Source organism: Miscanthus floridulus, chromosome 19 (assembly GCF_019320115.1).
Source record: "Miscanthus floridulus cultivar M001 chromosome 19, ASM1932011v1, whole genome shotgun sequence".
In the NCBI taxonomy this organism is placed as follows: domain Eukaryota; kingdom Viridiplantae; phylum Streptophyta; class Magnoliopsida; order Poales; family Poaceae; genus Miscanthus; species Miscanthus floridulus.
Window position 1 is genome coordinate 78,960,871 of NC_089598.1, and position 16,014 is coordinate 78,976,884.

At 43.7% G+C, this 16,014-nt stretch overlaps 2 protein-coding genes across 2 annotated transcripts in view; both read left to right on the top strand.

Annotated features, from left to right (window-relative positions):
- Positions 1–1,902: 1,902 nt before the first annotated feature.
- LOC136526219 (beta-glucosidase 31-like) lies at positions 1,903–3,385 on the top strand. Its single transcript, XM_066518962.1, has 3 exons — positions 1,903–2,282; positions 2,739–2,908; positions 3,022–3,385. The coding sequence occupies exons 1-3, from the start codon at positions 1,903–1,905 to the stop codon at positions 3,345–3,347; spliced, it is 876 nt and encodes a 291-aa protein (XP_066375059.1). The 3' UTR covers positions 3,348–3,385.
- A 3,322-nt stretch (positions 3,386–6,707) lies between these two features.
- The window catches only part of LOC136529328 (cysteine synthase-like), a 30,004-nt gene continuing 20,697 nt past the window's right edge, over positions 6,708–16,014 (top strand). Inside the window, exons 1-3 of the mRNA XM_066522406.1 lie at positions 6,708–6,797; positions 6,925–7,057; positions 7,196–7,323. Coding sequence (XP_066378503.1) covers positions 6,708–6,797; positions 6,925–7,057; positions 7,196–7,323 — 351 coding nt within the window. The remainder of the gene's footprint in view (positions 6,798–6,924; positions 7,058–7,195; positions 7,324–16,014) is intronic.

A 16,014-nucleotide genomic window follows, 5' to 3' on the forward strand; every position in this document is an offset into this window, starting at 1 on the left:
CCCTGTTGCAAGTGTAGCTTGAGGAATGACTGTTGTGTGGAGAATTCTTCTGGTGGGCAGAAATGGATCCTTGTATCTTTTCATTAGATGTTTATTTCAATTCCATTGTTTAAATTCTGCACTCTGAATTTGGTATTGTAATAATGTATTTTCGAGAACTCTTGATGTATGAAATGGACTAAGTATTGTAAACCCGTACTCATTATTGGATCCTGGATGAAAAGCATGGATTGTTCGAGTTCTCTCTTGGGGTGTGCTCGACAGAACCATTCGATGTAGATAGCTTTCGGGGTGTTTAGTGTCTGGTGAAAGACGAGCGCATCCGGAAGCATACTATTTCGGACAGTTCTGCCACATATTCACTATCAAGCTTTCGACTGAAACGCTGTGGGCCTTGTTTCCTTCGGTACACGGTGGTGGACACACAAGAAATGCGGTTGGTATATGGTCTCGCAAGACTACAAGCCTCTTCGAGTATAACAATGATACGCGCAAGCACCGGGTGGTAAGAGGCATGCAAACCTCACTAAACACTATGCCTAAACCTAGAGCCAGCGCCAAGCGATGATCTAACTATCCTAAGCACATGCCTAAGCATTTTGTAAAGCACCTACACTAATCACCTGAGTGAAACACTAAACACTTTTGTGGCTAGAGCAACTAGAGATGAGCCTCAACTCTTACAACGCTTCCTTGAGCTCCATACACCTTAAAATGGCTAGCCAAGGGGGTATATATAGCCCCCAACTCCAAATCTTGCTGTTGGAACCTCTTGTAGCTTTTTGCGTAGTCACTGGATAGGTCCGGAGATGTCCACGCCAGCTAGCCATTGACTTCCAGTGCACTAGACAGGTCTGAAGCCTTGTCGTCGTCTCCAATCTTCGCTGCAACGTCTCTGGAACTCCACTCTAGAGCATAGGTCCGATGTGTCACCGGACAAGTCTGCTGAGCACTTGAGTCCTCCTCGTGTGCACACCAAGCAGTCCGATGTGTTCCAGCACCTTGCACCGGACATGTTCGGTGCTGCTGTTGTAGCCGCCCGCTGGACAGAGCATAGTGCTGTTCGGTGCCTTCCTCGCACTGACCAGACAGATCCGGTGCTGCTGTGCAGCAGCTGACTCAATCCGTTTATTCGCGGGTCTTTGTCTGGTCTTCTTTTATCTTGGTTTTGGACTTCTTACATGTCTTGTGGATCTTTAGCAGGCTTCTAATGTCTTGTTTGAGGTGTTAATTATCCGGATCATCACTTTGCCTAAGTCTAAGCCCACTATGCATCCATTTGAACTATACCTTATATACTAACAAATATTGTTAGTTTAAATGGTCATATTGATCATCAAACATTAAAACCCAAACTTAATTGTCCATGAGGTCTATTTTTCTTACAAAATGCATATATCGCTTATCGAGGAGTCAAACATTTTTAAGTTTGATCAAATATATAGCCAAAAGTACTAATATTTATAGTGTGTAATGAGCATCATTATATAGATCTTGGAATGTGTATTTGTAATAAATTTATTTAGAGATATAAATATTGATGCTCCCTCCATTACCTCCTGTAATTTGGAATGTGGGGACTACTATTTACTATATAACAAATCAAACTTAAAAGGATTTGACTCTTGAGTGTAACAAGTGTTTATGTTGGGACGGAGGATGACGTTACAGATTAATTAGTTTTAAATGGAACCAATATAATATTATAACATGTTTGAAACGAAGGAACGAGAAGGCATTAGGTTCTGCAACTTGTGCTATGTTAGTATAAAAAATTGTAGGTTGGCCGGCCGTTGCCTCGTCGGAGATCAGGGCAGACTAGGAAATCTATATCCCTGGGACCCGTGTCAATGCAAAGGTGAGCACTTTACCTAGACGGTATGGTGTCGATGAAGAGGCGCGATGACTCTGGTCGGTCCGCGCGTAGGCAGTGACGGCAGTCCCGACCGAGGTGGCAGCTTGAAAGCGAGACGTGTCGGTAAGTGGACGGCCTTGCGACAGCGCACTTATAGCCTGGCCCTGCTTAGTAGCCTCAGACGCAGGCTTCACTCCGGCGACACTCTGTCTGCTCTGCTGGGGAGACGAAGCAAGCCGATCAGGAGAAGAAGCAAGCAAGCAAGCAGCGCCCATGCGTCGGCTGTCTCCCTCTACAGGCGCAAGTACCAGGGTGAGCAAGGAGGACGGATTGGGCTCACATTGCTGGCCTGGTGGTATGAGCCGGCCACACAGAAACCTGAGGATGTACAAGCAGCTGCAAGAGCAAATGACTTCACAATTGGATGGTGAATTTTATATATAAATACTACGAGTATTCCTGAAACTCATCCAATTCTAAACCAGTGATGAATACAGAAGATACACTAGCAGGTCAGGCAACTGAATTTGTTGCACTCCTAACCACAAAACAACTGATTTCGTTGGGATCAAGCAGTACGGTGCACTCTTGGTTGAAGCAGACCTGGGCCCAGCTCAAACGGGACCTGAGAGACTATTACGGCGACGCCGCTATCAACTTCATCACACGTAATTACTAATTAACAACTCAGGCCTTTGCTATTAGTTGTGTTCCTGCTTTGATCCCCAAACTTTGCGACTTCAGTAGTCTCTTTCGTTCTTATCGTATAACAACCACTACAACTTTGCAGTACCGTTTCGGAGCACAGTAATAAGGAACCAGGTGAGTTCACACAAAAACCACTCAAACTCCTGCCCAGACAGACATATCCCTGTCGCTTCAGCGCGCGGGCAACTGAAAAAGTTTTCAATTTCTTGTGGTGTGCGTGCAAACAATGCAAGCAGGAGCCTCAACTTGGGCTGCGGAACAATGAGGCGCCATGGGCTCTGAGCAAAGTGTTGGAACACCTGCGGATTCAGTACGGGAACCCTCCGGTGATGATCCACGAGAACGGTGAGGCCAGCCAAACTCTCCTCTCTTCCTAATTTCACCTGTCGCGCACAGTTTCTTTCGCCTCACCTGAAGCTGGTTTGGCCTGTTGGCCACCACCCCCCGCCCACCACCAGGAGCTGGGCACGATCCGGACCCGTCCGGCGGCTTCCTGAACGACGACGAGTTCAGGGCCCATTTCCTGCAGGCCTACATCCATGCGGCGCTCGGTTCCGTCAGGAACGGATCGGACGTGCGCGGCTACTTCGTGTGGTCCTTCATGGACGTGTTCGAGTATCTGTTCGCCTACAGGTTCCGCTTCGGCCTCTACGGTGTCGACTTCGCCGCCGAGGACCGGACGAGGTACGCTCGGAGCTCCGCGCGATGGTACGCCGGCTTCCTCCGCGGCGGCGACCTCACGCCGGCGCAGCCTCTGGGACACGGCTCCACCTATTCGGAGTGAAAATCGACCGTACGTGTGCGTGCGTACCCACACGGAACATCCGGAATAGTCCTCCGTACAATATGATATATATATATATATATATATATATATATATATATATATATATATATATATATATATATATATATATAGAACTACTATCCTATAGCTGGCTGCAGAATAACTTATTCTGTAGCCACTTTGAGTTACGATAATTACTATGTTAATTTACGAGATTTACAGTAACTCCTTACTAAGTGGTTTACTATAACGTTATGGTAAATATTCCCATGTGTTATATTAACCCAACTATCGTAAATATATATTGACATTATGGTAAATTAGTATATAAAATTATGGTAAATAGAGGTGGCTACAGAATAACTTATTTTGTAGCCGGCTGCTGAATAGCCTCTCCCTATATATATATATATATATATATATATATATATATATATATATATATATATATATATATATATATATATATATGGCATGTTCACTGTTTGATTTCTGGGCTGATAAGCACAGCAAATACTAGTTTATTGTAAGAGAAAAATACTGTTAGCTGACTGATAAACCTTAGCCGAAACCAACAAACGAACAGCCACGTAGATTCGTCGCAAGAAAAGTACAGAATGGATGTTCTTCACCGTGCATCATCCATGTCGGCCGTGTGCGGCCTTCCCATCAATTCTGTATTTGTTTGTATTGGAGGAATAAATTCAGTTTTTTAGTACGTAAATAAGCAGGTGGCTGATTTCCTCCTCGGCTAGAAATTAGTGCAAGTTTAAACGGGAATGCTGCCTGCGGGGCTCCCAGGCGCGGTGGGAGAAGGGCACGACACAAATAGGGACGGGAGCGCGGCCGGGCCACGACTGTGGGGATTTTTATTTTCAGAGGCCGCTCCGCTAGCGCCCCATCCCCGCGAGCGGACGACGCTGGACGACTGCGGCCGAGCGAACAGCAACGCTGAAGTAGCATCAATAGGGCCGCAGCCCATGGGCACGAGCCTAGGCCACGGGCAGCGTTGGAGAATCGTAGGAGGGCCGCACCGTTGTTGCACCAGCGAGCTCCATGCGCTGCTGTTGACCTCTGCGCAACGACGAGCGTCCATTCGTCCAAGCAACAAGGTGACATTATGCCGAAAGCACATGTTGCAAGCGTTTGTTTTCAGTGTTTCAGATGTGTCATCGGATGTTGCAAGTGTTTCATCTAGATGTTGCAAAAGATCAGAATGTTGCATATGGTGCAAGTGTTTCAGATGTGTCATCCCCATGAGCACGGTAGGGATGGCGGTGCGGCAGGGACGGGCCGCCGTGAGTGACGCGCGGGCTCTGTTCTATTCCACAGGGACAGACGCGCTCGCTTGAATCGTTTTTATATTGCGGACCGATTTCATCGGATGGGTGGAATCACAGGCAGCGGCCATATGCGTCCTGTCGCCGAACATCCGGACGCTAGCTGTTCCCCGAACCTGCTGGATTTTGCAGGTGAGACATGCAATGCACACTTCTTTTTTTCCAAATAATGTTTAATAGTAAGACAGTATATAACCCAATTGATTGTATGGAAAGTGTATTCGTGTACTGAGCCATCTAGGTTTTCATTGTCTGGAAAGTGTATTCTTCAATTTAAATTTAGGTGTACATTTTCTTCTTATTGAAAACACATATACTACTAGAAAATAGAATATCCTTAGTAGCCAGCAATTTTGGGCCGTGGGAACCTCAGTGGAGGTGCCTCTAGCTTGAGGCTAGTACGACCTATTTGCGCTCTCGAATTCAGCCCATACAAGAAGCACATGGGAATATGGCCTTAAAGCACCCACAGTATTATCCTCCAAAACGATGCTTCAAGTTCTCACCGATAATCATCGGTTTGTACATTGTGCAGAGTGAGGCTTGATCCAAAAATTCCAGCGTCCACGACTCTATAGGCATCGAGGCCTGGTCAATAAAAAAACAAATCATTTCGCTGGCTCACGCTGCTTTGGTCTGCGAGTGGAAAGTTGCTTAATAGGAGAGAGAGAATTTTTTTTCATTTCTTTATTTGCTAGAAGGGACACATTATTTGATGCTTAAGCACTAGAGAAAAAAAATATGAAACTGAACATTGGGGTGTACGCAGAGGTGAAATGACGTTTAAGCCTCGACACACTGCGGAGACATGCTGCTCTCCCTTGCAACTCGTACCATTTGCTTTTTTGGCTATGATTCTGACCCGTTTAATGTACTTGATTGTGTCTACTTTGATGTTAAATTTATTTTTTATTGGGAGGATCTATCCGTTTGTATTTCCTCGGTAAATAAATCTGTGGTGAATGATTAAAATACCAACTAAAATACAATGGGTAAGATTAAATATAAGCAAAGATTACACATAGGAGACCAAAAATAGAAAAAAAAAACAACTCTTTTGCTACTACTAGAGTGAATAGAGAATAGACCAAAGATAGAAAAAAGCAACTTTTTCGTTTTCCCTGTGAGTTGACAAACTGAAAGCGGAATATAATTAACGCGATGAATTAAATTGAATAGATAGTTACACATACTGCTGGTAAGCTAGATTTTCCTTTTTGCGCCTTCAGTTTGGTTGATTGGTGAATTGACGAGCCCATATTGAATTGGAGATGCTGGTTACAAACATCTAGCCGTAGGTAAGTTCTTTTTTTTTTTGAGGAAATAGGTAAGTTCATATTAAGAGTAAGAAAAGGATTGGAAAAAGAAAATGACAGCGAAGAGATGATATGCATCATGGGATCGACTGATGGGTCACAGTCTTTTGGTCAGTGTGATTCACCCGCCACGAGAGGGCTACGCTCCACCAAGACGCTGCGTCTCAGCATCTGCGTGATCGTGAGGCCACCGCCACTAGTGCACGCCGCCCCTCGCTCTGCTTGCACAAGTACTCAGTACAGTTGACTGGAACGGTGCCAATGCGCCATCACCGGGATTTTGGTTGGTCGTGGAAGACTCTTGCGATTCCCTTTGGACCACGACGATGTCAATAATCATCACTATTAATTAGGAGCCTCGTGGAACAGCCCGGTGTGTGGATGGATACATATGTGTATCCTTTTTCGGCAACGTGCCTTCATTTGGTCATTCCGTTTAGAGGAAGATTTATGATATCTCAATCACAAGCCAATCTGTATCCTGATGCACTTTCTATCGGATGTTGAGGCGTGCTGTCAGGAGATGGCGAAGGCTAGTCGCAGAGAGAGAGAGAGATGGTGAAGGCTCCGGTAATGGAACTTGTCCAGATTCCCGAGCCAGGATAATAAATAGAGGACGCCACTGCTGATCTCCCAGCAGGAGCAGCGACAAGAGAGCAGCAACCGTCCAGTGCAGGAGGATCGGAGAAGGCGGCATGGCAATGGCAGCGGAGGACGATGCGAGGAAAGGCATCCCGTCCCTGCTGTCCTCGCAGCCCGGGGAGGAGTGCATTGCCTCCAACATCACCCAGGTGCGCTGTGCGCATGCTGGAGTTTCTCTCCTTTATCTGTGCTCTCAAATTGCTCACCTTGGTTGTCTGATTCTTAAGTAGCGGCAGAATTGAGCTTTTTTTTTTTTTTTTTTTTGCTTGTGTTCAGCTGATAGGTTGGACGCCACTGGTAGATATGAACAACGTTGCTAAAAGAGAGGGCATAGAAGCACGGCTGGTCGGCAAGATGGAAACATACCAACCCCTTTGCTCGGTTAAGGACAGGAATACACTCCAACCATGTTGCTGTATATAGTTAATGAATACGTGGCCTATTTTTCCTGTAAATTTTGTGAAGACCATGCTAGTATTTTTCATTTTATAGACAATGGCCATAAAATCCTTGCTGGTATTAGAAATGACCTCGACAGTCGCATGAGTGGATCCTGTCTGCAGAATGATTGAAGATGTAGAGGAAAGGGGCCTCATCTCGCCTGGAGTTACGACCCTGATTGAGCCAACAAGCGGCAACCTTGGTATTGGATTAGTGTTCATTGCTGTCCAGAATGTTAGAAATATAGGCATTTTCATTGTTAATTTATTTCAGAAATATAACATCAGTAGGTTCGTGACGGTATATATGTGCATGTGTATATCTCTAACGAACGCTACAGCATGCAGAGATGACATACAGATGAATACAGTAAAAGCGAGTACAGTAATCACAGAGATTAGAGTATACCCAGCGGAGGGTCCCATGCCGAGGGCAGTGGAGGGTCTCATGCCGAGGGTATCGGAGGCTCCATTCATACTAATCGACATAGTGCGTTGCTCAAAGTCGCGGACCACAATCGATGCAGGATGATGTTGGCAGTGTAGTCTCACGAACGGATGACCAGGAAGAAGACGTCTTGTTGTTCCGCAGTCAATCACTGGGAAGAACGGATCGCTCCCCAAAAACCTAATCGCCGCACACCCCGTGCAAGGTTATCAGGCGGGCGAGGGTTCTGGAGGCACCTGCTCTCCCGCTACTCCGTGCGCGCAGAGGTACGGGACGGGGAAGCCAGAGGACTGTTGAGATGTGGTTTCTCTCGGGAGCGGTTGCGGAAGACGGAGATCTGGACTGACAGAGGACTACGGATATATGGCTCCGACGGAAAGGGAGAAGGGCAGCAGAGAATCCCAGGAGACGGAGAAGCGGAAGCGGAAAGGACGGTAACTGACGCAATCAGTTCGCCTCCACCATCAAAAGGAGTAACTCCCGTGATTATATGGATTAAGTGATAAAAGACTGGCCACGCCCGCCTGCCTCGCCACGCCTCGCCACGCCACGGGCCCACAGCCACGGCCCGGCCCGGCCAGCGGCGGCGGCGACACGCGCGCGTCTAGTACGCCTATGTCCTTTTCTCAGCTTCTCAATTAAGATGAATAATTTCCAACCATATAAGCTAAGTCAACGTTCAGTCAAAATCTCGTATGGTATTAAACCATGCAACGCTTAATATTACGTACCATAGAGTTTTATTTAATTTATTAAATATTATATGGGTCAAGCCCATATTATATCCAACAATTTCCACCAAACTCTAGGGTTTGTAACAAAATAGTCTCAGAACCACATTTCTTTTATATACCAGTGTTTCGATGGAGACTGTTAAGTTAAACATTCATCTAGAGCAATAGTTTCACTCAGTCACAACTGAACAACAGACTAGGCCTTGAATTGCCAGTTTTGTGTGAGGTGAATGTCACTAAAGTCCTTAGCTGATACTTGGCTACAAAAGGCATCCCCTCTATTTGAAGCATATAAGTCATACTCCAGTGTCTTTCATGAGTATTTAGAGATCACTCAAATCTCATAGACTGTGACTAGCAGTCTGACTCATATAGGTGTGCTCCTCAAAAGATGTTCTGTAGGACAACATCTTTACTTTAGCAAGCCACTTAGAACACATTAAGGTAAAAACCAACATGCCTTATAGATAGGAAAGATGTGCATTAGAAATGAGTCTTGCTAAGGATCTTTTCTCATAATTTACTACTAGCTTGTTTCACCATTCTACTCCATGGGATCTCCGATCACATAGAATAGGTTATCACTATAGTAAATTTCAAGTGGGTCTCAAACATATCTCTCTCGATGCACTTTCTATCACATTACGTAACAGACCCTTAGTGAATTGATAGATCAGATTGTTAGACGTGTGAACATAGTCCAACGCTATTACTCCGGAGTTTCTCAATTTTCTAACAGATTTCAGTCGTCTCTTAACATGCATTGTGGACTTCATGTTATCCTTAGAACTGTTAACCTTCGTAATCATAGTCTAGTTATCACAGTTCATATAAATAGCCGGTATTGGTTTTTCAACAACCGGTAAATCCATAAGGAGATCACAAAGCCACTCGGCCTCAGAGCCAGCGGTGTCTAATACTGTGAGTTCTGCTTTCATTGTAGACTTCGTTAAGATAGTCTGCTTGCAAGACTTCTAGGAAACAGCGCCACCTCCAAGCAAAAACACATATCCACTTTGTGGCATAAAGCTTATCAGCATCAGAGATCTAGTTGGCATCACAATAGCCTCCCAGCACTTTTGGATGTCCGGTATAACGAATACCATAGCTCATGGTGCCTTTTAGATAGCGCATCACTCTCTCAAGAGCACGCCAGTGATCATCTCCCGGGTTTGACACAAACCGGCTCAGCTTGCACACAGCAAATGAGATGTCAGGTCTTATTGCACTAGCAAGATACATGAGCGAACTAATGATCTAGGAATATCTCAACTGATTCCTTGCTATTCTCTGATTTTTTTCTCAATAGCACACTAGGGTCATAAGGTATAGGAGCAGGTGCACAGTCACTAAACCCAAAGCGACTCAGCACCTTTTCCATATAGTGGGATTGTAACAGAGTTACCCCACCATCACCTTCTCTCAGAAGCTTGATATTAAGAATAACATCAGCCTCTCCCAAATCTTTCATCTCAAAATTATTAGTTAAAAATTCCTTCACCTCCTCGATCACTTTGAGGCTAGATCCAAAGATCAGTATGTCATCAACATATAAGCACAAAATGACTCCTTCACCCCCACCATACCAATAGTATACACATTTATCAGCTTTATTCACAACAAAGCCAGCAGATGTTAAAGTTCTGTCGAACTTCTCATGCCACTGCTTAGGAAGAATGTTTTAGGCCATATAATGACTTTAATAATTTACACACCTTGCCTTCTAAAAGGTCCTAATATGGCTAGAGGGGGGGTGAATAGCCTATTTAAAAATCTACAAATCAACTAGAGCAATTTGATTAGTATGACAAAAAGCGAAAAGCAAATTTGCTCTAGCTCTACAAGGGTTGCAAGCCACCTATCCAACAATTCTAGTTGCAATAATTCCTAGGCACACAACTTGCAAAGTTACTACTCACTAAGAGCTCTCAATCTTGCTACTCTAAAGAGCTCCACTAGATGAACTTAAAATAACAAAGCAAGCTCTCAATTCTAATTACACTAAAGAGCTTGCCACAACTAGTTTGCAAGAATATAAATGAGTGAGTAGGGTGATTATACCGTCGTGTAGAGGAGTGAACCAATCACAAGGTGAATATTAAATCAATCACTGATAGAATACCAAATGGCAAGAGACAACCGATTTTCTCCCGAGGTTCACATGCTTGCCAACATGCTACGTCCCCGTTGTGTCGACCAACACTTGGTGGTTCGGTGGCTAAGAGGTGTTGCACAAACCTCGTCCACATGATTGGACACCACAAGAACCTACCCACAAGTGAGGTAACTCAATGACATGAGCAATCCACTAGAGTTACCTTTTGGCGCTCCACCAGGAAAGGTACAAATCCTTCACAATCACCGGAGATGGCCACGAACAATCACCAACTCGTGCCAATCCTCTACCATTATACCAAGCTGTCTAGGTGGTGGCAACCACCAAGAGCAACAAGCAAAATCCACAGCAAAACACGAATACCAAGTGCCTCTAGATGTAATCACTTAAGCAATGCACTTGGATCCTCTTCCAATCTTACAAAGATGATGAATCAATGATGAAGATATGTGGGAGGGCTTTGGCTAAGCTCACAAGGTTGCTATGTCAATGCAAATGGCCAAGAGAGTGAGCTTGAGCCAGCCATGAGGCTTAAATAGAAGCCCCCACAAAATAGAGCCGTTGGGCTCCTCACTACACTGAACATGGGCCGACCGGACGCTCCGGTCAGATTGACTGGACGCTGTACCTCAACGTCCGGTCATGCGATGTGCGCCACATGTCATCGGCTTCAAATGCCGATCGCCCAATTACAACGGTCAATTGATGACCGAATGTGTCAGTTAGAAAGTGACCGGACGCTGGACCTCAGCGTCTGGTCATTTCCAGTAAGGTTCCAAATGCGAATTTTCACGACCAGACGCGTCCGGTCATGCTCGACCGGACTCACCCAGCATCCGGTCACTCAATGTCTCCACTATGCACCACATGTCAGCGTATGTCGGCATTGACCGGACGCACCTGCCAGCGTCCGGTCACTCTTCGCACCAGTGTCTGGTCACAAGAGTGAGACGCATGCTCGTTGCTGCTACTGATCGGACTCTGAACCTAGCGTCCGGTCACTACACCACCAGCGTCCGATCACTCTATGAACCCCTTGTCTTTTCTATCTAGGGCGCTGGTGGCACCGTTGGACTGTCCACACTCTACGAGCAGACACTCCACCGGTGAAGTTTCTAACCCTTGCTCAAATGTGCCAACCACCAAGTGTATCAGCTTGTGCACATGTGTTAGCATATTTTCACAAACATTTTCAAGGGTGTTAGCACTCCACTAGATCCTAAATGCATATGCAATGAGTTAGAGCATCTAGTGGCACTTTGATAACCATATTTCAATACGAGTTTCACCCCTCTTAATAGTACGGCTATCTAACCTAAATGTGATCACACTCGCTAAGTGTCTTGATCACCGAAATAAAATGGCTCCTACTATTTTTACCTTTGCCTTGAGCCTTTTATTTTTCTCTTTCTTCTTTTCCAAGTTCAAGCATTTGATCATCACCATGCCATCACCATCGTCATGATCTTCGCCATTGCTTCATCACTTGGAGTAGTGCTACCTATCTCATAATCACTTTGATAAACTAGGTTAGCACTTAGGGTTTCATCAATTAACCAAAACCAAACTAGAGCTTTCAATCTCCCCCTTTTTGGTAATTGATGACAACCCTTTCACAAAGATATGAGTTGAAATTTAATTGAATCCATGTTGCTTGCCCAAGCATATTTACCATGTGTAAAGGATATGGACAAGTTTCATGAATCCCAAATGGTAGCAATTTCTCCCCCTACATATGTGCTAAGAGTTTGGATTGTAGCTTGCACATATGCTTAGATGGGAAATATAGGAGACAATGTCTACCAAATAATGCTAAGGTATAAGAGATGGACCTTTGAAGCATGATACCAATCGGAGTGCACCAATATACCATCCTTAACACCATTAGTAACTAGATATACACAAAAACTAGAATACCCCATGAGATCAATATTACAAGCAAGGGTCTAGTTTCTATAGAATGAACATAGATCTAGTTACTTTAGCCTATGCATGCTAGTTTTTCCTTTCAACATTCAAACCTACAACTAGCATACACCACACAAGCATGGATATTGAAATTGAGAACTTGTACCATGCAAGCAAATATATGAAATGCACATTCAAATGCATCATACAAGTTTATGAGCTTGCTCCCCCTACTTCTTGTGTGCAATTTGATTGATCCCCTTACAATGTCATTTCATTTGTTTGCTCCCCCTATCTATTTTACTATCTTTGTGCATTTCTCTCCCCCTTTGTCAATAATTAGCACAAAAGAGGGCTCAAATTTTAGATAGGTTGGGATGAAACCATGTGAAGTGAGGATCATTTTCCTAAATTGGTTCAATCTAGATTACTTGCAAAAGTTATTTAACTCGGTTTGATCCAAGGACAAGCTTCTTCACACCTCCAAATAAGGGTTATCTTGTACCATATTGAGTTAAACACTTATATCTCATTTTATAGATCAAACACTAGGTTTACAAGCCCACAAACATATCATATGGTACCACTAGATTATTTCAAGCATACAAGCAATAGTTGTACCATACAAGCATCAAATTCATTTGATTTTCATGAATAAGCCTAGGACATGATAGGAATGACTAGATGCACTAAACAAGTCCTTAGAAATGGATGGATGGATGACATGTCAATCAATTTTACCTTGCTTTGCTCAAAGGAGAGGCATGTCATATAGTGGGGGTGCATCAACACATATTGGAGAAGTCAATTATGTTCAATTCATTCCTTAGCTTGCAAAACCTCTTCTCATCAAGTGGCTTGGTGAATATGTCGGTAAGTTGATCTTCGGTGCCCACACTCTCTATGCAAATGTCCCCTTTTTGTTGGTGATCTCTTATGAAGTGATGACGGACATCTATATACTTTGTTCTTGAGTGTTGAACCAGGTTGTTGGTGAGCTTTACGGCACTTTCATTGTCACATAGCAATGGCACTTGCTTGAATTTGATTCCAAAATCACTCAAAGTGGCCTTCATCCAAAGTAATTGTGCACAACAACTACCGACCGAAATATACTCCGCTTCGGTGGTTGAAAGTGCTACACTATTTTGCTTCTTTGACGACCAAGACACAAGTGATCTTCCCAATAGTTGACATGTGCCCGATGTGCTCTTTTTCTCAACTTTGCATCCCGCATAATCGAAGTCCGAATATCCAATCAACTCAAATCTTGCTCCTTTAGGATACCATAATCCAACATGTTGTGTATGCTTCAAGTACCTCAATATTCTCTTAGTTGCCTTCAAATGACTTTCTCTTGGTGAGGCTTGAAATCTAGCACACATGCATACACTAAACATCACATCCGGCCTTGATGCGGTCACATAGAGTAGACTTCCAATCATGGACCGACACATCTTTTGATCTACCATGTTGCCACTAGCATCACTATCCAAGCTTCCACTTGTCCCCATTGGTGTACTAATAGCTTTAGCATCATCCATTCTAAACTTCTTGAGCATGTCCTTGATATACTTGCCTTGACTCACAAATGTGCCATTCTTCATTTGCTTGATTTGAAGACCAAGGAAGTAACTAAGCTCTCCAATCATGGATATCTCAAACTCACTTGCCATCATCTTGCCAAACTCCTCACAAAAATCTTGATTTGTTGACCCAAAAATTATATCATCAACATATTTATTTCCTCCAATGCTAGTGTATATGGTTGGTCCAAACAAGTCCATGTGCATTAACTCAAATGCCTTAGATGTGCTCATCATGCTCTTCTTAGGATATGTGTTACCAACTTGCTTTCCGGCTTGACATGCACTACATAGCTTATCCTTCTCAAATATGACATCTTTCAAGCCTCTAACTAAGTCATGCTTAATCAACTTGTTCAATTGTTTCATTCCAACATGACCAAGCCTTCTATGCCATAACCATCCCATGCTAGACTTAGTGATCAAACATGTTGACAATTGAGCTTCTCTAGCATTGAAATCAACCAAGTATAGATTCTCATATCTAAATCCTTTGAATATCAAGTTAGAGCCATCTACACTTATACTCTCTACATCATCCATACCAAATATGCACTTGAAACCAAGATCACACAATTGAGCTACCAACAATAGGTTGAAGTTCAAGCTCTCTACTAGTAGCACATTGAAAATGCTCAAGTCATTGGATATTGCAATCTTACCAAGCCCTTTGACCTTGCCTTTGCCATTATCACCAAATGTGATACTATCAATCCCATTGCTCTTGTTTTCATTGATTGAATTGAACATTCTTGGATCACCGGTCATGTGTTGTGTGCACCCACTATCAAGCACCCAATGCCTTCCTCCGGCTTTATAATTGACCTACAAAAGATGATCAATTCCTTTTAGGTACCCAAACTTGCTTGGGTCCTTGAAGGTTAGTTACCAAGGTCTTTGGTACCCAAATGGCCTTCTTCTTTGGGCCCACAATTGGTGTACCAATGAACTTAGCCTTCACACTATTGGCCACCCTTAAAAAGCATGTAACAAGAATCAAATTTAATTGAGGATACATTAGGTAGCTTGTTCTTGTTAATCTTACAATTTTGCTCTATATGCCCAACTTGCTTGCATCTATTGCAAAACCGACCATTTCCCTTCACAAAGCTATCTTTGGGAGTAACAAAGGACGCCTTGCCTTTCTTAGGGGTATAGCCTAATCCCTCTTTGTTGAGAGAAAATCTTTGGCTACCCAAGCACTTTAGCAAGCGGGCATCTCCACCATAGGCATTGCCTAAGGCATGAGTGAGCTCATTCACCTCCTTTTTGAGGGTCTCATTTTCCACCATTAGTGAGGTATCACAAGGGAGACCATCACTCAAGGATGAAGTAGAAGTGGTAGTGCTACAAGAGGGGTTAGTGGGAGAAACTAAAATGGACTCATCAATAAGATCACATGTTAGTCCCACATCACATGATATGATCACTTGCTCCTTCTTGGCTTCCTCCACTTTGACTTGCTCAATGAGAGATGAGTGAGCCTTTTCAAGCTTAGAGTGAGCTTTGCCAAGCTTCTCATGGGCTTCCATTAGCCTCTCATGAGTAGCATTGATCTCATCAAAGGATTACTCAAGAAATTTTACTTTCTTGCATAATTCTTTGTACTCCTTTCTCTTCATCTCATTGCAAGCATGCACTTGCTCACATATGTCCAAGAGCTCCTCCTTGTTGTACTCCTCATCCTCATCATCATCATTATCATTCCTACAAGAGTTACTTTCACATTCATCATCATCACTCTCATCATAATTTACCTTGGTAGGCTTTGCCATGAGACATGTTGATGGAGTGTCGAAGATGGAGAGCTTCTTGTTGATGGCGATACTTGCTAGTGCTCTCTTGATATATTTCTTGTCATCATCACTAGAGCTATCACCATCCGAGGAACCATCACTATCCCAAGTGACTACATAGCCTCCACCCTTCTTCTTCTTTTGGAAGGTCATTCTCTTCTCCTTCTTTTCATTTTTATCTTTCTTGTGCTTCTTCTTCTCATCTTCATCATTATCACTATTGTAGGGAAAATTTGCTACAACATGATCGGGGCTCTTGCAATTGTAGCATCTTCTCACATACTCTTTGCTCTTGGTGTGATCTCTTCTCTTTCTTGCACCATAGCCCTTCTTCTTCA